At 46.4% G+C, this 23,064-nt stretch overlaps 1 protein-coding gene across 1 annotated transcript in view; it reads right to left on the bottom strand.

The window, feature by feature from the left end:
* PPA2 (inorganic pyrophosphatase 2) overlaps positions 1 to 22,835 on the bottom strand; it is a 560,296-nt gene extending 537,461 nt beyond the window's left edge. The window contains exon 1 of the mRNA XM_086962038.1: positions 22,520 to 22,835. Within this exon, the coding sequence (XP_086818164.1) occupies positions 22,520 to 22,715 (196 nt within the window). The 5' untranslated portion in view covers positions 22,716 to 22,835. The remainder of the gene's footprint in view (positions 1 to 22,519) is intronic.
* Positions 22,836 to 23,064: the final 229 nt, after the last annotated feature.

Here is a 23,064-nt window from a genome sequence, read left to right as displayed (position 1 = left end):
GGAGAGCATCAAATTCCCCCTGGTGGCTTCATACCATGATTACAGGTGAGAGGCCGTACCAGGCCTGCTGCACACGGACAACCCCTGGTGATCACTGGCAGGCACCACAAGGAGATGAAAAGACTGTCTCCCACTGCAACATCCTTCAGTTACTGGCATCCGAGGGAAGGTAGAGTACCACACGCAAGGAGAACCAAACTGTGGGCACTGCCCAACAAAAGAAGCGGCTCACCGTAAAAGAACAGTATGTGAAATTGAGCACAATGAGCCCTTCTGACCAGTACTCACAGCCCAAGAGCTACTACACCAATACAGTGGTGCAGAAACAATTTTTAGAGAGGGGGTGCTGCCATTAATATTATATCACTAAAGTCATCGGGATTGTGATAAATGTAAGCATCATACAAAAGAACAAGTATAGCAAATGTGCTAAGCCTTTCAGCGGTAGAGCGGTAAGGGGTGGTATGTAGCAGGTGGTGCATTTTTAAGAGCTGTTGAGGTAGTGCACTCTCATTTATAGAAAGGATATTTTCCATTGAAACGGTCTCTAAATTTGTTCACCTGCAGTTTTACCTGGAAAATGATATAGTGTAAAAAAGATAATGTTTGGAAATCAGGTTTGAGCGAATATTTATCATGTGCACATCACCTAGTAGAATGTCTTGGTTGATCCTATTAAAATCTTTATTACCATCACACTTCAAAATCACAAAACTAGTGCTTAATTTGTGCTTTTGTAATTGTTGGTATAATTTGAAATGTGTTTATATAATGTAGTAATTTTTTATGTTGTGTGTTAGAAAAAACTGACAACCTTTCATTTCATGTCTTGAACCTCAGCAGGATTGTCACCTAGATCACAAAAGCATGTTACTTGGCAGCCAGAGAAATAAAAGTACAATCCAATTTCCAAAAAAGCACCAATTTGTCAGAAGAAAGACATAGACCGTTGTCTATGAATTGCGTCTAATGTGGCAATTTAAACACAATTTAAAGACATCTTTATTGCACATTCACCTTCTGAACTCTAGCATGGTTATTTCCTGCGCCTATTCACCAACATCTCACTGCTTGCCATATAAACACATAAAGGAGGGGCAGGCGACCAGCTCCTGGACTACCATCTCAAAGGAAGGACAGTACAAATTCTTTGCCCCAGTAACCAGGCCCGTCCTACAACCACTGTTGGATAAGAAGGGGAACAGAGAAGACCAGGATAGGACAAGCATGCCACTGAGAAAATGAGAAACACTGCCAAGAGAAGATAGTAACAGTTTGGTGACCGTCAGCTAAGGTACATAAGTGAATCAGATAGGCAAAGCCTGCAAAGCTACCCAGCCAAGAACAGATTGCTGTCCAAGCCACACCTCAAAGAAAATGGATGCAACAATTTGATGACACATCAGCAGACAACACTATGTCAGTAGAACAGTGGCAGTCCCTAGTTTGGGAACTTTGTATATATGTACTGCAAACGGCCCATGACATTGGATTGCTAGAACAGGCAAAACAGGGGTCTCTGCAGTCTGCACCACAAGGTAGGAGGGACAGCTTAGGCAAATCAAATAGCGCCACCATATCCCCACAGGACTCGCCCTCTACACAAAGGAGAGTACTGAAGTCAGACACAGTCAAATGTCAGGATTTACTGCAACACATGGTGGCAGGAACACTAGCAGTAGGAGACTTCACCCAAAACCACAGCAGGTTACACCTAGAAAAAGCCCTGTCCCTAGCATGGGCACAGTTAATGGACAAGGGCGCACAGGCACATAGTGCTTACGTCCAGTGAATAAAGACTACAGCCACAGATACTACAGGTGCAGTTCCACCACTACCTGCTCAGTATGAATGGGACATAGCGAGGTTCAGTTTCACAAGCTCAGACTTGCAGACATACAAGAAAAGGAAGAAAACAAAAATGCGGAAGGCAGGCACACTCAGAATAGGGGACAGGACCAACAACACTACCAGCACAATGCCCAGCGCACAGAGTGTAGAAACAATGAACAGCAGGGGTACACGTCTAATGAAATACCTCCAACACAACAGGGCTGTGCAGGGCGGGACGGGTGGGGACAGCAGGATAATAGCTCCCCACCGCCACCCCAAAATTTATTCTAGGGATGCCTGAAAGTGGAAGACTGCCTAATAGCTCCAGCCATAGCAGTGGATCAATCAGGTCCATATGTACAAGGGACAGTTTTGGGAAATATTGTAACCTGCTTGATAGACACAGGAGCTCAAAGACCAATGCTAAAAGCGTCAGTGACGCCGGAGGCACCACTTTCAGGAATAAAGATTACCTCAGTCGGAATGACAGGACAACCAATAGATTAATATCTAACACAGCCATTGCAGTTAAGGGTAGGCACCATAACTGTCAACCATCGGTTCATCCTCAACAGATTCTGCCCAGTTAACCTGCTAGGAAGAGACTTCCTTTGTAAATTACAATGCACCATACACTGCTCACCAACAGGGGTCTTCCTAGAAATCAGACCTAATGGTCTGATGCTACAGGCCTTCATGACCTGCACTGCCCCATCATACCATCAGAGCTGCGTGACTGTGTGACACCCCAAGTCTGGGCTACCAGTGCAAATGATGTAGGGCAAGTATTGGATTACCCACCAGTACAGATTACATCGAAGCCAGGAGCCCGGCTCCCGAGAGTACCACAGTACAAAATTTCAAAGGAAGAGGAGGAGGGCATAGCACCGGTAATACAGGACCTCCTAAAGCAGGGAATAATAAGGGAGATACGTTCTAGCTAATGCAATACACCCATACTCCCTGTAAAGAAAGCATCCAAGGGCCCGGATGGGGCCCCTGTATACGGTTTTACACAAGACCTGAGAGAATTGTACAAAATAGTAATACCTTCCTTCCCAGTAGTTCCAAACCCAGGAACAATATTGTCTAATATCCCAGTTACAGCCACACACTTCACAGTACTGGATTTGAGCTCCGCCTTCATTACCATTCCCCTGCACCCTGACAGCCAATCATATTTATTGTTCTCTTTTAAGGGTTAAACAATTCTGTTGGAATAGGCTTCCTCAGGGGTACACAGAATCACCCTCCATCTTCACGAATGCACTAAAAACAGATCTAGACTCCCTAGTGCTGAAGGGTGGCTCAACTCTTGTTCAGTACATAGATGATTTACTACTGGCCTAACCTTCAAAGGAGGCCTGCGTTCAAGACACTGTTGCTGTCCTGTGTCATCTAGCAAAGAAAGGATACAAGGTTTCCCCAAAGAAATTACAGTTCTGCCTCACGGCTGTGAGGTATCTAGGCTACGAACTGTCCGAAGGGACCAGGAGATTACTACCTGACAGGATATCCACCATCACCCACTTTCCCAGACCACGCACACAAAAGGAGGTTCGGGCCTTTCTGGGGGTGGCAGGATATTGTCGCCACTGGATCCCAAATTTCTCCCTCATTGCAAAGCCATTACAAGCCCTGACACACAAAGAGGTCCCACACGTGGTACCTTGGCCACCAGATTGTGAAGAGGCATTCAACAGACTCAAGAGCAAACTGAGCGGAGCACCAGCGCTAGGCCTCCCAAATTCCAGCAAAGATTTCCACCTGTTCTGCCATGAGAAGGGAGGGTGCGCACTGGGTGTACTGAGTCAAAAGCACGGATCTTACTACTGCCCAGTGGCATACTACTCAAGCACACTAGACCCAGTGACCTCTGCCCTTCCGCCTTGCCTCCGAGCCGTGGCTGCAGCCGCTCTAGCAGTAGAACAGTCAAGAGAGCATAGTGCTGGCACACACCATGATTTTGCACGTTCCCCATGCGGTGGACACCCTACTCACATCCACTAAGACACAGTACCTGACAAATGCATGCCTTACTAGGTATGATCTGATACTACTAGCACCACACATTGCCATCAGGAGGTGCACCACTTTGAACACAGCATGCCTTTTGCCAACAGAGTACGAGTTTAATGACCTAGAATCAGACGATGCATTTCACGATTGTGTATTAGCCATTGACAGACACACAAAGGTGCGCCCAGACTTGAAAGACACACCACTTCCCGATGCACAAGGGGCCTTGTTTGTAGATGGGTCATATCTACGGGAAAACAATGGAACTTTGCAGACTTCCTATGCAGTGGGCACAGTTAATAAATTACTGGAAGGGGGAAGGCTGGCAAACGCCAAGAGCGCACAAGCAGCTGAACTTGTGGCACGAACGAGAGCATGCACATTGGCTAAAGGAAAAAGAGCAAATATATATATGCACAGACAGCCAGTATGCCTTCGGATTAGTCAATGACTTTGGCCAGCTGTGGTCAATGAGGGGTTTTCTCACATCAGCAGGCCAACAAATACAACACGCCCAATTGATAAGTGACCTCCTCCATGCCCTGCTACTACCATCAAAAGTGGCTATCATCAAATGTGCAACACACACTTCAGCAAAAGACTATGTGTCAAAAGGAAATGCATTAATCGATGGGGAAGCAAAGAGGATAGCACTGACAGGCTGTCAGCTAGCCATGGTACAGATGATAAGCACGAGCAACAGCACAGAGGCTACCAATGATTCCCTACACTTTGACCCAATACACATTCAGAGCAAAGTGGAGAAAGAAGAAAAGGAAGAATGGGTAAAGGGAGGGTGTGTGCAAACAAAGGAGGGATTATGGACAGGGCGAAATGGAAAAATATGCCTACCTTCATCCATGCTCCCCTCCATGGCACGCCTTTTTCATGGACCCTCACATGTTGGCAGGGATGGAATGATCAGGTTATTTTTCCAATGCTGGTACAGCTGCAAGTTTCGCCAAATAGCAGAAAGACTTTGCAGGCAGTGCACCGTTTGCGCACAATACAATACTGGGAAAGGTACACAAACTGCACCTAGCCACTTCCCTCCGCCCCACGGTCCATTGGAGAGCCTCCAGCTGGACTTCATTGACATGCCCCCCACCCACAAGTACAAACATGTGTTGGTAATAGTGTGCATGTTCAGTAAGTGGACCGAAGCATACCCAAAAAAGAACTGTGATGCACATACGGTTGCTAAAAGCCTCCTACAAGAACTTATCCCACCCTTTGGGATACCAGCCCTTCTGAGTTCTGACAATGGGCCAGCATTCATTTCCCATGTCATAGGGGGAATATGTAAAGGACTTGGGGTCACACAGAAACTGCACTGCGCCTATCACCCCCCGGCAGCAGGAGCGGTGGAGAGGAAGAATGGGGTGTTGAAGAATAAGATTGGAAAAATGTGTGCATCAACTGAACTTTCATGGGTAGATGCACTACCACTAGCCCGGCTGGCAATGAGGAGCACACCAGACAGGGTAACAAAGCTCAACACCCACGAGATAGTATTTGGCCGACCCATGAACATTGCAGGCCATATGTCCATGGCCCCACAATCAGTAACAGACGATCTGCTTTTATGTTATTGTAAGAAATTAACAGAGACTTTACGTTATCTTCACCGCCAGGTCCTGCAGGCTCTTCCAGAAGCAATAACTCCACCGCCACATGACCTGCAGCCTGGTGACTGGATCTGGGTAAAGGCCCACACCCGACGGCACTGCCTCCAGCCAAGGTGGAAGGGACTGCACATGGTGATTCTCGGCACAGCAACAGCAGTCAAGTGCCAAGGGCTGACATCCTGGATCCACAGTTCCCACGCCCAGAAAGCAGAGGGACCAGACAGCAGAGAACCAGTCCCACCAGCACCACCAGTGACATCTGAAGCACCTCGAAGTTACAACCTCCGATCCACAACGCAAAACAAGAACCACAGGAAATAAGAGGCAGATACCTGCTCGGGGCAGGCTAGGCCTCCAACAGAAAACAGAAGACACCAGAGGCAGATACCTGCTCGAGGCAGGCTAGGCCTCCAACAAAAGCCAGAAGATACCGAAGGCAGTCACCTACTGCGCACAAGTCCAGGTCACTGGGTATCAACACTCCAAAGACGCCTGTACCAGCTGTTTCCAAGGGAGTGCCAACTGTCATGTGCTAGTACCCTCTGACAGTACAGCATCAAGGCACCAACAATTTCTTCTAAATGGTTGACTGGTGTCTGCACCAATAGACCCCTAGAAGGTGCAGAGCCCGCTAGTTACATATCAAATACAAGACTTTGAAACATCAAAGAACTGAATTGAATGCTTGGTTAAGGAAATGCCAACACCTAAGTAGACCAAATTTACGACAAATGCCAGCAAACAGATCCGGAAGGCTTAGGTCTATACAGGTGAGAGTAGAAGAGTCACAACTAATAATTGATATAAAGCTGTTGTGTCCTGGAATAGACCTAAATGGTGTGCTGGAACTGACTGTGCCAAATCCTCCACTATTGAGTGGGTTGAGTGACCTGATCTTGCAAGACATTTCATTTCCCACTTTTGGACTTCCAACAACAGCACAAGATATTACAGACATACGCCTTGACATTTTGGACTGCATGATCTATGCAATAGAAGACATAGGATCTGGTCTTATCAAGGACATTAACTGAACAAGTGAAAGTAAGAAACAATGTCAAGAATGAAAAAACCAGAGAGAAGATGGCCATCAGTAGTAGGAGCCATGTTGACACCAGTCCTAGGGATAATAGTGACTGCGCTGTTAATAATATTTGCAAAAGACATTGAAATACCGTTCATCAATGGCCGGCAGGGGGATAAGGGGGACCAAAATGTAACTAATGATAAAAAACTAATAGATTTCGAAAATTAAGAACATTTGGGGAGGGTTGACATTAAAGCAGGAGAAAGGGAACTATGGGATGAATATACCGGAAACAAATATGTTGAAATGCTAAAAATGTATGTACGTATATTAAACATATCTGGATGTTATGTTTGCACACACTTGCCAACAGACACAGAGAACAGCATGAGCTACAATGTGCTCCAAGTTCCCAAATATATAGGATGCATATTAATGCGAGATTTGCTCCTCAACCAGCATAACATGTCAGTGGCAGTTGCACCCCCAGAGAGTAGCAGAATTGCGACCAAACAGGGTGGGGAAGTACCTGGGAGAAAGAGAAGGCCATGTATGAATATGCAACCAGCAAGAAGGGAAAAGGAAATATTAGACACATTTGATAAGACTTCTAGTAATGAAGGATGGAAAGGAAGAGCAGGGTGGGACAGCTTGAGGACAAAGAAGGGAGGAGAATTAAAGATACCAAGATTCAAGATAGCACAACTTCCTTCTGCCCCTTCCTGTATTCAGAATGACCAGGTGGTACCGCCAAAAAGAATACCTAAGTTGCCACAGGAGGGAAAAAGCTGTTCAATACAACGGTTACTGCAGAAAGATGCATGGAAATATTGCATCTCATTTAGATGACTTTAGTAGAAATGGCACAGGGGAACAAGGGACTGCTAGATTTCTGCTAGGTTGCGAAGACAGTGTAAACAAAATAAAGGGAATTAAGGAGGAGGAGAACGTGGAACAGATTTTCGTGGACGAGAGTAACTGCACACACACCACAAGGCTATCACGGATCAGGAACAATAACCAGAAATCCTCACCTTGACTAGTAGGATACAAGGGACTATTCTTTGTATGTGGGCATACTTCTACCTGCCGCCAGGATGGTATGACAGCTGTTATCTTGCCTCCATAATACCACAAATGACACATTTTTCCGACATAGTACCGATAACACGCCAAGGCCCACGGCCAAGGAGAATTAGGAGGACACCAGAATGGGCAGACGATGTAATGACAGGCCTTGGGACGATGGCCCCTGGTGCAGGGATTATCTACACCACACAAAGAATACATCAGCTAGCAAGAATGATTGAGTATCTAGCAGACTCAACAGCAGCAGGGATGGGAAACATTACTGAGGAACTGACCGCCATGAGGGCCGTAGTGATGCAGAACAGAGTTGCGTTAGACATCATTCTGGCCAAAGAGGGTGGCGTCTGCCACGTCATCCATCAGGTGTGCTGTTCGTATATACCTGACAACAGCCGCAACTTAGAAGATGCAATACACAAGTTTACAGACATTCGGGACAAAGCACACAGAATACATACAGGGAGCATGTGAGAAAACTTCATGGTATGGCTAGCAAGCTGGGGATCATGGATATTGGAAGTGATTATTGTAATAATCACTGTATTAATTACACTGTGCGGGATGATCCAGGTTTGCCCAGCATGCTGTACAGCCTTTGTATCTTGCTGTGCACGCTGTATGCCCCATAACAAATGGCACGGACCTCATGAACACCATACCGATAATGACGATGAAGGAGAGGAGATGGAGGTGAGGGGTTAGGAGATTTGGTATCAGATGAAGCAATGAAGAAGCCATTTTCTTTTGATACAAATGCAGTAAGCTTCTAGGCCCTGTTAAGTTGAGATAATAAACATTACAAAGGATGGTGCACTTTTTCTTAGCTTCAGAGAAACAGCTTGGGTAACGCAAGGCTTGCTCGAAAACAAGATACGTGGCACCAGGGAAGATGCTCGTTTAGGCACGTTCAAGTATATTTCAGCATATCCTATTTGGCAATATCTTTCCCTCTAATTGAGCACCTGCTGTCCGTTTGTGGTCGCGTTGGTAGCAGCTTTTTCTTCGTGGACCCTTCAACTCCTCGCCAGACCCGCTCCGCGGGTCCCTCATCGCTGCTTGGCCTCTAGAGAACGTCGGGGGAATTTGTGCAGTGTCCAAGGGCGCTGGTAAGACTTGCAGGGCTGCGAGCAGTGTGGTCAGGGACTCCATATCCCAGGAGTCCCTGATAGCCCGGCAGCGAACACCTGGGCCGCTCTCCCTGCAAGCCCCGCCCCTTCACCAATTACCCTTCCTATATTTCAACGCTTGCTCCACCGCTGCGCGGGAGCGCGCGGGATCTCGCCGGGAGAAGCCCGGGACAAGGGCGGGACCGTCTGTGGCCGTCAGGGGCCGAAGGAGGCCGGGCTGGGGCATTCCCCTGATATTTGTCTACCGGCGCACTCCATAGTAAGTGATATCTAACTACTGTACTTTGCTGGCGCATAATAGTGCAATGTCTGCCTCCACAAGTAGTGTCAGTTCAACAACTCCACCGGTTGAGACTGGCCCATTGGCAATTGGTCCACTGGATAAATTCTTTTTCAATCGTTCATCTCTATCCATTGACAAAGAGATATCACTGGCTGAGAAGCGCGCTGAGCGCAGACTATCGATTGAACTACTTAAAAACATAACGGACAAGCACTCTACTCAAACATATCCCACCTTGGTAACACCATTATCCTCGGTAAATCTCCCAGTCGTAAATGAGCAATTTGAGGTACCCTCAAATGTTGTGGATAAAGACAATGCTACTGAACTGATCTTATCCAGTGGGAGTGATATTAATCCTACGCTGCTTCTTGGTCCAGGTGCCCAGGCTGCCTTGGTTCAATCCAAGCACGGATCTAAAAGGAAAAGAACTACCATACCGAGAAAATGTAAATTTGTTGTGAAACCCCCACAAAAGCATAGGAAGTTACATAAAACTATGTGTACTAGAGAGGTTGTCATTGAAGCAAGTTGTAGCACAGAAAGTGTATTGAATGGGAATGTTGTTTTATTGGATAGCCCTGTCCCTGCTAAGAATATTGCTTCTGAGTCAGGCCCCCCAACTGATGACAAGCTTCCATTGCTTACAAACCTGATCCCTGAGCTAGAAAAGCTGCTCAGATCAATTCTTTCCCCGATAGAGGATAGAATTGCTAAGCTCTCTGATCGCCTAGACCATTTTGAGCAGGCAACGTTAGACAACTTCTTTTCTACAAAATCATTGATTAAAACTAACGCTAGGATGGACGTAAGTGTCAAGCACCAGGGCAACACCAACCATACAACCCAAGACAAGGGAAAAAGGCCACAAACTAATCCCCTATTAACATCCAAGTCAGGTAGTGCATCTGTAAATAGAACTTCCAATCCTACTGAATCAGTACATCTAGGCTCTGCTCCAAATCCCCCTAATACTGCGAATCCAGCCCAGTCTGTGGTGCTCCAACCAACAACAATACCAGTTCCTCCTTCTGTAGTTGGGTCAGGGGTTAACGTATGTTCCACAGTGGGTAAAGCTAATGCACCTACCCAACCAACCAACAACCAGATGGTGCCAAACAAACCTGTAGTTGGGCTAAGGGTTAATGTATGTTCCTTAGCGGGTAAAGTTACAGCACCTACCCAACCTACCAACAATCAGTTGCTACTAAACAAACCTGTACCCCGCCCTGTTTTTACAGTTCCCAAACCAATCCCTCCACCCTTGATAAAGCCACCACATAGGAAACCCCCAGTGAACCTTACTCCAGACTCTTTCCCCTACGTAGCCGTTCTCATAAATGTTCCACCTCTATCTGTAGGACAGAGAGAAACCTTCCAGATGCTTAAAAATAAGATCATGCACTGGTTAAGGGAGAATCGTCCTCTCCCTGGAGACGTCGATGGGTTAATCTTAGGGGTTAGGAGAATAGATTGGATAGGGTACACATCTAAAAGTCTGGGAGGGGATTGTATTGTGGTCAACTTTCAAGATCCAAGGGTGGCTGGATGGATAACTAGACAGGGATGGGGTACAAACAAGGGAGGTATTGGAATTGTCGATCTCACCTTTTTTTACCCCCGCCCAACCAGTGTATTGACTAGCCTGCTCAATGAACCCATAAATCATCCCACCCTACCTTTGCCAATTATTCCTACATCAGCTCCACCTCCACGGTTCCAAAACTATACTACATGTATGAATTATAACCCTCCTGTCGGATGGCAGGATCAGAGTTGGGGTTGTTGACAAACTGTGCACGATTCGTGCAGTAGTATCGGAGGGTGTATCAATGAATCTAAAGGGAGCTGTGATGATCATGATGATATTGCAGGTACAACCATAACTGTTGAGAAAACTGGAAATGGGAGTTTCACTGTGGCGGGAGGCGATGGGATAGCATATACAAATGCTAGTGTTGGGGAATTATCCATACCAACAGCAAACGCCATCGGTTTTGTGAAGGTCGCCAATATTGCTGAAAACCCAACAGCTCCCCAATCATGTTCCAAAACTAGCAATTCCGGTGGGATAGAGCTCAGCTCTGGTATGTTTTTATCCTGGAATATTGCTGGGTTGGGTAGTAAGCTAGCCTCTCAATCTTGGGTAGAATTCATCAATGGGTTTGATGTATGTTGTTTCCAAGAAACCTGGGCTTGTGACCCCGTCTTTCTCTGTGGCTATTTAAACTTTTTTATACCAACCACCAAAGGTGGAAGAGGTCGACCAACGGGAGGTCTTACTGTCTGGATAAGGCAGGACTTGGGCATCTCTATTAAAATGTTGGATTTGGGAATTAGCGATCTGCAACTGCTAAGAATCTCATCAGAAAAGGGGGTTTTAATGGACTTGTATAACGTTTATGTAAGAGGGAGTAACTCAGCTAACTCTTCCACTCTAGAGGCGCTGTCTGCTGCCTTAGAAACCAAGTCGCAAGATAGTAGGGTAATAGTAGCTGGGGATCTTAATAGGACTTTTGAACCCCTTGACTGTACAAATGATCCCTTAGGGAAGGATGAGGATAATCTTTGGGGAGTACCACCTTTATCTCTAAATCCCATCACAAGGTGGACAAAGGACATCCTGTTATTAAATGCTATTTGTATGGAGCACGGTTTAAGAGCCCTGAATGGGAGAACCCCAGGGGACAAAGAGGGTAGTTGTACTTTTGATAACGGCAACAGTAGGAGCAGAATTGATTACGTAATATGTAGTCTTCAGCTGTGGCAGGGGGTTATTGATATGGCCATTAATCCTAGAGTTGAAAGTGATCACAACCCCCTTTGTGTGACCCATAGGTGGTGGAATGTTGGACCTGAAAACTTGCATTTAAGGAACGACCAGATCCCCGTTATGACTAATGATGGACGTAGGCTAAAATGGCCAAGGGTACTGGCAAATGATGAAACAATGACCTACATTAACCTTGTGGTGGATAATGCAATTTCTGCCATGGAGGTGGTAGATTCCACAACCCCCGGGGCTAGGGACATCACTGATATCCATAATAAGCTATTTTCCCTCCTAAAACCATGTTTTTTGACTAAGACCAATAAAGGGAGGAAAAACCCGGATGTTGGTAGATGGTACAATTGCCAGTGTAGATCCGCACGATTGGAATTGGGCCAAGCCATTAGAAACAGGGACAATGTTGCAATCAGAGTGGCAAGGAAAGCGTATAAATTAGCCATTTTTCAGGCAAAGAGGAAATGGGACGAAGATCATTGGGCTTAGTTAAAGGGGGCTTCTAGTAGCAAGGATTCCAGGCTCTTTTGGAAAATCATCAAGTGGGGTAGAGGAGGTAGCCCCGCAAGACCCGATAACAACGTAGCCGAAGAAGCATGGGTTGAGTACTTCAGACCACAATATGCTGAAGTTATGCAACCCGGGGTAGGTGAGGCCATACTGCCAGTCTTTGCAGCTGACAATTTGTTCACCCACAAAGAAGTTGAGAATGCTATTAGTTCGGTAAAATGCGGGAGAGCACCAGGGTTAGACGGGATTCCCCCGGATATTTTCAAACATGACATGAAGAGGTGGGTGAAATATATTTTTCTGTTAGGAAATGCCCTAGCCAAGGGGGGGGGTGGTTCCCGAGTTATGGAAAGGAGCAATTATTATTCCCATTTATAAAAAGGGAGATCGTTCACTCCCCGCCAACTACAGGCCCATAAGTTTGATAGCAACCGTGCAAAAAGTAATGGGGAGAATGGTTACAAATCAACTTATGGACTGGGTGGATGACAATAACGCTCTCTCGCCATTCCAGGCAGGATTCAGGCAAGCAACCAGCACTATTGACCAGGTCTTCCGCTTTACTATACTGCGGTGGAAGACGGTCTTACTTGGTAGGGGCTGCCTGTATGTCGCATTTGTCGACCTACGGGCGGCGTTTGATTTGGTCCCCAGGTTCAAGTTATGGCGGGTTCTGCAGAAACTGGGGATTCCTGCTGAACTGCTCACCCTGATCATGCGTTTGCATGAAACTAACTTTGCAAGAGTACAGTGGGGTGGGAATGGCGAGTCAACTCCGGACTTCCCGGAGGAAAGGGGGGTCCGACAAGGCTGTGCCATGGCACCCTTACTATTCTCATTATTTATTAATGGGATTGTTGAGCGAATGTTGGAAGCAAGCGTAGATGCTCCATCGTTAGCGGATGTCAGGGTCCCGATCCTGATGTTCGCTGACGACACCCTGATCATGTCAAAAACCCCTGTGGGGCTATGTAATGGCAGGGTTTTTGGCTTTATTTAGCAGTGATAATAGATCATTATTCTTGCTCGCATCTAGTATAGGCATTCTTAGCCTGTGTTGGCCCTTTTCCAGACCTAGAAGAGGATAGCTGCTTAATATGCCTTTATTCTTGACTTTAACCTGTCTATTGCCTATTGGCTTTGACATATTAGACATATTGGTATGGTTTATGTAGGTATTCTGACAGAGCTAAGGAGCATTTCACCCCTTTCAGGCCTAAAGCTAGAGAGACTCCATCTTGATGGAAGCAGAGAGGCTTTTTAGGGCAAAGGCAATGTTTTCAGTTAAGGCTGTTGTGCTCGAGGGAAGATCCAGTTAGGACTGCTTCTTATCCGAGAAATGTGTTTTTCTCTTGGGCCCAGACGTAACAAGCAGATGGCCACTGCGGTTGCGTGAAAGCCTGGGAGCTGGCACAGGAATTCGGTAGGAGACAGCCCTCCGGTGGAAATTTCCATGAGGGGAGAGGAATCCATAATAGCGAGCTACAGGAGAGGAGGAGTGGTCAGTTCAGTTTTGGAAGTCATTGCAGCGTGGTGTGCAGTTCAGCGTGGTGCTCAGAACAACTTGGAGCACAGGACTGCTGGGAGCCCAGAACAACTTGGAGCTCCAAATAGCTTGCAGAGAGAGAGAGGATGTCTGCTGGGAGCTGCAGAATAGAGTGCAGTTCTTGAATGGAGAAAGAAGGCAGACGATTGCTGAAGATGAGGAGAGAGAAAAGCAGTGCAGAGAGCATCAAAGAAGGCTGTCAGCTGGAGCAACTGAACCAGAGGCGTGGTGATGTGGTGAAGGAGGGAGAGGCAGAGAGAGAGCCCTAATCCCACCAGAGGCAGAGAGAGAGCCCTAATCCCACCAGAGGCAGAGAGAGAAATCTTCCTTCTAATAGGTGAGGTAGTCTGAATTAGCTACATTTATACTTAATCTTTTCCCTTTTAGCGAAGTGTTCCTGTTATGTGTAATCCTTCTCTTTCAAGCGGTGTGTTCTACCTATAGTCTTTGTCAGATCTGTGTTGTACTAATAATAAATGACCCCATTAATTAATGAATTAGTGTGCATGAGTTATTTTATGATAAAGTTATCCTGGCTTCAAGCCAGTTGCTGTTGAGCCACTGATGGATAAGAGGGGGGTAGGAGCGCTTAAATCAGAGAACAACTCTAGCACATAGTGTGTATATCTTTGTCCTCATACAGTAAGAATAATCTTTCCTGGTAAGTATTGCTGTTTGAACAGATGCTACCCCTGATCAGGTAAGTAATAGTGAGGGAGAGAGGAGACTTGCAACCAAGGGACTAAGTTAGTACACCATCCTATAATAAAATAACCCCCAGTTTATAACAAACTGGTGTGTAATCCCTATTCTTGTTCACTAAAGGTAAACATAGCTCCTAGGTAATTGCTGCATGAATGGATGAGTAATCCCAATCAGGTGAGTAGTGATCAAATAAATAGGGAGTGAGTGGACCTTTGATGCCAAGAACAGGTAATACATTGTAATCTGAAACCATATCCAAAGTCATCATTGTAGTTTCATCCCGAGTAGACAGCTGAGATAATATCCCAATATATATATATATATATGTATAGGTGTTCATAGGAATGTGGTCGTCGTTGATATGCGGCGTTAATGAGAGCACTGGGGAGGATTACCAGTGTGTAGGGCTGCCGGATTGCAGCCCGTGTGTAAAGGAGAGCATTGGGGGGGATTACCAATGTGGAGGTTTCGCAGGATCGCGAACGCTTTGGAAAAGGAGAGCACTGGGGCTGCAGACCCACGTGTGTAGACACGCCAGATTGTGTGTCAGATCTGCCCTAGGGTAGAACGGTCTGGGTCAGGGTGGCCGCGAGACCAACTGATGTAAATAAGTGTGGTGTAGGGTATGGATATCCCTAGTAATCAGTGAGTATTCTTAGTATCCCTATAGATTTAGTGGTGTTCTTAATAATATGAGCTTGTATATTGCGAGTTCCCTATCCTCAGGTAGGTACCAGGTGCCTGGATATAGAGGAGTCCTGAGGACGGAAGGTGAGTACGTTTTGGCTGGGTCACAGGGGCCCCTGGGGGCTGATCCCATCTAAACAGAAAATCCAGCCATTACAGGCTACAACGCGCATTAAATATATTTGATGTTTTCTGCAAAGAGCACGGCCTAGAAGTAAATGTGGGGAAGACGAAACTAATGGCCTTCTCCCCACGCCGTAAAACCTATCCTAAGGTAACCCTGAATAATAGCAAGCTAGAGACTGTCAAAGAGTTTGCATATTTAGGGGTACAGATAGCAGAGGGCCCTGGTTGGTCACATCACTTGGAAAAAACGGCCCTAAAACATCAACAACTATCAGGAGCATTGCGGGGGGAACATCGAAAATCTAAGACGAAACCGATTAAACCTGCCCTTATGGTTTATGACGCCAAGGTCTTAGGCGCGACCTTATACGGTGCAGAGTTATGGGCTTGGGACAATCTCTCGACTTTACAGACATCTGAGAACAAGTTTCTCAGAGGGATTACAGGCCTCCCACAGAGCACCCCCCTATTGCCACTGTTTCTGGAGTTAGGTAGACGTCCCATTAGTGATAGAGCGCGATTGCGCCCTGTCCTCTATTGGAGACGTCTATGAACAACTCCTGAGATTAGGCAATATGCTGAGGGTTTCCTTTCGATAATCAAGGAAGATAACTTCCACAAGATAAAGTGGCTAAAAAACTTAAGGTCCATGTTATTTAACATTGGGTTCTCCAACCTTTGGACCAATCCACTTGGGGAGGTCTTCCCTAGTAAGGAAGCTCTTAAATTACAATACTGGGACTGGGTGGGCAGTAATTTGTTGAGAGGTGTTAGGTCTGACTCTATGGCGGGTCGCTTCCTGGAGACTAAAATCTATCCTATTTTAGAAAATTATTGGGATACTATTACGGTCCCAATGGATAGGAAGCTAGTCTTTCAGGTTAGATCTGGTTCTATTCCCCTAAAAAAACTAACCGCAGGTTGGCAGAGGTCGACCAACATGTTATGCCCAGTATGTGAAACAGCCGAGGAAAGCCTAGGCCACTTTCTATTTGCCTGCAAAGCCTATTCTTCACCTAGGAGGGTATGGCTTACACCTGTATGTAAGAACCTCGGGACACGAGATAGTGCTGTGGCACTGAGAATTTTGTGCACATCAACTCAGGAGTCGATAGTTATTGGGGTAGCCAAATATTTGGGGTGGGCCTGGGCAATCAGGCGGCGATTTCTGGGAGGGTCCAGTTAATCAGGTTTTTAGATTGTTTTATAAAATCCAAATTTAATGTGTCATATATGTAAATCTTTTTATATAGGTATTGTATGAGCTTGCACAAAATGCTTACACGAATTTGTATTTGTCAAATGATATGTTTTTATTTTGTCATGTTCAATTTTATGCTGTGCTTTTATGAGAATTTATCTCGAATAAAGCTTGTACAAACAAACAAAAATATCTTTCCGGTCATTAGTATTATGTTGCAATTATTAACTGGAAAAGCACTAGACTTATATCTTACATGACAGTGGAAAGTCCCAGAAGCTACCCATTTGGGGCACGTGGGCTGCAACAGTATAGTTCGGACTTTATATGGTATACGACAGCTTAAACTCTTGTTAATTGGTCAAATGAACTATGCTTAATTTCTGCTACGTATGTTATGATGCTACATTCTTTTGCGGTTTCGGCCTATATAAACTGTCAGACCCGTCACCTTTTTGAACATTCAGTGGCTTTACTGATGTCTCCGTGCTGCACGTTAATTTGCTGTTTGTTGGTCTCCAATAAACTTTGCTATTTTATGTGCTGACAGGGAGTCGTATGTGTGGAATCATTTATTATTTCTAATTTCAGCTTCTACAAAAGCACCCCAGGAAGGCACCCGGATCACAAGATGCAACCCACAGAGTGCTACCCACAAAGGAGACTGAGAAATCCAGAGACACCACATTGTCTGTCCAAGCTGGCCAGATGGACACATCCCCAAGCAGGGGGACAGTCCAAGGAAAACTAGACCAGACCAAAAGATGAACAGAAGCACTCAATGGCGCTAATGTGGTCCACAAACTAAGACCACATCATCCTGCATCCTCAAGGCACACCATGTCACACTCCACACCATGCTTTAAGGCAGCAAAGCTTCAAGGCGCACTTTCTGCGCCACCAAGAGCAAGGAGGCAGCACCACAGCTCCCTACTGCCCACAGAAGAAGGTCCCGAAGAGGGGACACCACTGAGGAGCTTCAAGAAGGTATTGGACGAGGGAACAAGCAACATGTGACGGACACTAGAAGTGGATCAGCAACCATCCAGACCATCACCAAGCCAGAGCCCAACACCGGAGGTCAGACTACTAGGACAGTTGACCACTTAGAGGCCCTGTTGGTCGATCCTGAAAGAGGCGCATTCCGCTGCACCCATAAGGAAAAGTCACAACAGAGTAACTGGAGAGAAGCTGCATGCTGAATCACCAAGTAGAAAGAAGAGACAAAAGTGTAAGTGTAACCAGCTGTTCAAACTGGGAAATCTGATGGCCGACCAAGCTCAGGAGGAAAGATCAAGAGAGACCAGGCCTGAAGGGCACAGTTGAGAAGACACAAGTCGCAGATGGAGCGCATCTAGACACAGAAGCAAGCCACCAAAGTGAAATGAGGATGACCTGGCAACAGCCCAGCGGGAGAACCAAAAGTAAGCCACATGCATTCGCGAACAGATTCTCTGTCCCACGCTTCTCAGCAAAACCATCCAGACATAATCAATCAATCAGGATTTATGTAGCGCTGCTAATCACCCGATAGGGTATCCAGGTACTTGAAGGTCCCAGGAAGCTCATTTAACACCTTGGCTGCTAAGGGTTTTCCCGCTGGGTGCTGATCATTTACGAACCCCACTGTTTGTGACAAGGTCAACTCGTCATAAGCACAGGGCAGGTAAAGCCCATGACGAGTTGACCTTGTCACTAGCATGGAAGTGATTAACAGCCAGGTCTTGAGGGCCCTTCAGAATTCCGGAAGTGACGTTATGGTCCGGAGCTGCATGGAGAGGCATTTCCAGGTCCTTACAGCGACGTAGGAGAAGAAGCGTCCACCACATCTGCTTCGGTGGATGCGGGAAGTGTGGGCAAGAGAAATAACAATCACCAATGGCTCAGCCACCCAGGCTAAAGGTTACTGATGCCTCCACTAAAGGAGAATGTAAGCAACTAGGCACCATCACTCCCAGTTGACGACCCAAGAAAGAGGGCCTGAGGCCATCAAGCCAAGCAGATTCGCCATGCCACTGGCAACAACATCACACCAGTCCCTGTCTAGTACATCCTCACTACCACTCAGTGAGCATCAAAACAACCAGAGTGGGGCCCAAAACAGTGATTATACCTATAGCAAGAAGCATCAATGACAATTTGAAGAATCAGTCAGCTCACCTCACCAGCATCCTGAGTCCAGTGGTGAGGGCACTTCTTGACCATAACCCATCTACCTCTGAGGTTGCTCGAGTGACTAGGCAGTTGCTCCTCAGCAATCTTGCAGTAGCCCAGACATGGTATACCTTCAAACTCAGCATAGCCCACACGCAGTCAATTGGCAACCTGTCTGAGGGGACGCCACAAGCATGAGAAATGGACTTGACATTGATCCACCAACGGGTTCCCGGGTGTAGTGGGGCCTCAGAGCAGAAACTTCAACAGATTGCAGAATTCCAAGACTGTCTTCAGTGAGTCAAGCAACTCCACAAAAGTGATCTTCACGATGGACTGAGATAATGCTCCAGATGCACTTATTTTGTACAGTTTACACCAACCACAAATCAGCCGGCGTATCAGCAGAGTGGGACAACTCTACGCTATGGAAATAATTCCATCTGGTAAGTTTCCAGAAAGTTTTAAACTTCTTTGAACCAGTGTTCGTGTACTGTCTCATACATGTTAAATTATTAATGCGAGCAGAGTTGTCCTGTTAAAGCCAGCGTCATCAGTACATGCATCAACTGCGGTCCTGCTGATTAACTCTAGATACCTATATACTCAGTGGTGTCTAGTTTGTTTTCTTTCCACAGGTTGGACTTTTTGTCCTTTCATTTGGATTTTTAGAGGAACATAGTTTACTCAGGGCACGAGTCGGGGGTAAACGCGGGTGGACGGCGTCCACCCACTTTTTACACAGGGTGGACGTCGTCGACTCTGCCAAGAAGTTGGCCCCACTGAAAAATAGGCTGAATACATCCCGGTGTAATTTCCAAACACGGGACACATTCGGCAGTGCCTGCACGTTGTTGTCTGATTTCGATCGCAACAACGTGCAGCCGGGGGGGGGGCTTTCTTAGTTCAGACTCCTGCTGGGACCATAACAAAGGGCCAATTTGACAGGTCATCAGGCCTCCTTTTGTTCAGTCTCTTGGCTGAGAGCAGTTAGGAGCCTCACACCCAGAAGCCAATGAAGCGGAGGGGAAACAAAAGCTCACACCTGGTTAGCACTTCACACATACTTCAGAGTGGCAACTTTTCATTCCCGGTTTAGGAGATATGCATGCACTGTAAAAAAGCCAGATGTGTTGGTCTTTCCATCAGCCACGGCCCGTGGAGGGAGTTGCGGTGAGGCAGAAAGGCAGGGTGGGGGGAGGGGCAGGGTGGGGGGGTGCTAAAAACCGGAATACGGATAATTGGAGGTAAGTAAACAATTTAATAAATAATACAAATTGCGTAGCTCGCCCTGCATCGCAAAATGCGATGCAGCCTGTGCTACGAAATTCATTTTATTAATTAAATTATTTACTTACCTCCAATTATCCATATTCCGTTTTTAGCACCCACCACCCTGCCCCTCCCCCACCCCGCCTTTTTGCCCCACCGCAACTCCCTCCACAGGACGCAGCTGCTTTCCATGAATTTACACAAAATAAATATAATTTATTTAGTGCTTACTACCCCTGAGGAGGTATTGAAATTATTTATTTTTCTTGTAAAGCACTATGGGTAGAAGACGTTTACGCTGACAAAAGGCAACATTGTTTTGTGTGTAGTTTTCAAAAGTGTGAATCTTCTGCCTGAATCATGAGGTTTTCCCTGTGTACTCAAAAGGTGCTCCAATGTACTCATGATAGACCTGCTTAACATACATATGAGGTCTTAAGATCTGATGTCACTTCTTATGATGCCGCTTCTTGTCATGAAAATAACAAAGGAGGGGAGAGAGAGTCTGACGAGTGGATTCGTACTCCCTTGGTGAGCTTACGTAAACAAAAGGAATCCACCTATGGTGCTTGAAAGTGTTCCCTACAGTGGTAGGGAGCACTTAGTGTATTTTAAAATACCCCTCACACACCAAAACGACCCTTGGTGTCATGCTTCATTATTGGGGTCTTTGCACCCCTCTACGGGATGCGGCGTGCTGCGACCTAAGACTACGTGGGAGCACTTTATTCAAATGACTATGCGTGGTGCGTGTGAGGGTTTTTTTATTAGAAAAATGAGCGAGTGGTGGGGTGAGTGAAAAAGTTAAAAAGTGCCTGGCTCGTGGGGTAGGACTAAAAAATGTTTAATTAGGCCCCCGGGCTGGTACTATTACAAATGTGAAGTGTGAGGTGTTTATGTACATCACCTCATGTGTGCGTCGACATGTTTCGGAGATCAAATCTTTCTTCAGGACGGGGTGCACAAATTCCCCACCTTACTCATGTTTCACTATGTAGAATATGTGATTGATATTTACAAAAAAAAGTGAAAATTATATTTAAACAATAGGCTACAATGTACCTACAGCGGTAAATCCAAAGTAATTTGCTATTTGTATTACTTGTCTTAACAGATTTGTGAACCTCATGAGCCTTCTGAACGTCAATCTGCAACAGACTCGATGAGAGTCGATATCGATGTGTCCCCACACCCGTCTCTGCTGTCATGCCACTTCTTGTCATGCCACTTCCTGTGATGTCACACTCCGTGATGTCACGCGCTGTGATGCCACTTGCATTCTGATTAACTAGGTTAGTCCCCCCACTTCTTTTTTTAGGACTTGTGCCCAGAGTTTCCTGCTGGAAATGTAGTGATGAAGCCCCTCCCCCGAGGCTGCCTTAAACCCCACCCCAATCCCTCACAGAAGTCACCAGTCATGTGACTCTGCCAATAAAAGGGGCGGGCGCACGAGCCTTGGGATGCTAGTTATACTCACCAGAACCATGAGTTTGTTTAATTCATTAACCACCATGTGGGCCTATGACTCTATACAGAGGCGCAACTAGAGACAAATTTCAGGGGGGGGGGGCTAAGAAAAAATTTCGGGAGGGGGGGGGCAATTCCTCCAATAGGCAGACTGGAGATGCAGGGGCTCTAGGAAGGGGTGAAAAAACAACAAACACCATTTACAAGCAAATGGTCTTTTAAAGGCCTGTGAAGTACTCAGGTGCGGCTGTGTGTTTGCACAGGAAGCTATCTCAGCCCGGGCTGCCACACATGGGGAGGGGGGGGGGGCTGGGGGCTGAAGCCTTTGAGCCCAATGGGCGCTGCGCGCCGGCCTCTATACGTGCGACTCCCCAACCCCCAGCTCCCTCTTCTCCAGATCTGAAATAAAATTCCTTCTGATTTCTGGTCTCTCTTCTCAAGATCTGAAATCAAATTCCCACTGAGTTCCAATACTTAGGCTACACACATTTGTAAATTAAACTGCCACGAATTCATATCAAAAATAGTAGCTGTACTATGTTCATGTAGTACTTTATGCAAGACGCACCATTATTTTATTAAGCGCCCAGACATTCTTAGAAAAAAAGAATATCTGGGGACTAAATAAACTGATGACCAGGCGCGCAACACCCATTGAACTCACCGGGCTTCAGCCCAACGTCCCCCCCCCTCCCCCTGATCATGACATAAATAAAACTAGTGCGGAGGCCGAAGAGAAACGCCCATTGTATAACACTGCTGCTTCCGAGTCGCAGAGAAAATGCGACGTTCAACGTTTTCACTTCTCAGAACTCATCGTTCTACAGAAACCAAACTGCTATGATGACAGCGTAACTATTAGGCCCCCAGAGTTCCCCATTAGGTCACGCGCTGACTGAGAGAATTAACCACTCGCGCGCCCAACTGTCTCAGCCAACGGCGACGCGCGCGTTCAGCACGCACAGTTGCTCCTCCCACAGGCACAGCTTCGGTCTCAAGCACCATGACCGGAGGCTTCTCGCTCCCTTTGCAGTGTGCGCCACTGCTAGTAACTACTCACTAAAGTAGAGTCGGTAGTCTGTTGAGCCAGGCTGGCCGCGCTCCTCTGTGCTGAAGTGCATTGCTCTATAGAAACAGCGTAGTAAATGTACAGGCCGTACGGTGGGCGTCAGAGCAGCACGACCGATCCCGCAGCATAAGCGCCAAGGGACGCTCATAGTTGTTTCCTGCTTCTTTTGACTCTTCCTGTAGGTCATACATTAGGATATTCAAGGTCTCGTTGGTGCTTCTCTTTCCCTTGAGCTCTGGTTCTGCAGCGCCATCTCCTGTTGATATCGGGGTAGACTTAGCTGCGACGGAAACATGGCCGCTTCTGCACAGTTAAACGGTTTGAGCTCGTTTACAGTGTCTGGTAGTGCAGCCCCTCCCACTTGCTCAAATTACAGGTGCGGCTGTACCGGGTCTCTGATGTTACATTAGTATTGTTTTTTAACGGGTCGATTGTGGCACCTAGTGATTGGCCTATAAATTAGTTCAAAGTTAATGCGAGAAAATGATGTTTATTCCCTAGGTTAATCATGAAAACTCATAATTAAACAATATCAA

This window comes from Lissotriton vulgaris, chromosome 3_1 (assembly GCF_964263255.1).
Source record: "Lissotriton vulgaris chromosome 3_1, aLisVul1.2, whole genome shotgun sequence".
NCBI classification, from domain to species: Eukaryota; Metazoa; Chordata; class Amphibia; order Caudata; family Salamandridae; genus Lissotriton; species Lissotriton vulgaris.
This window is presented reverse-complemented; position numbering and strand designations above follow the sequence as displayed.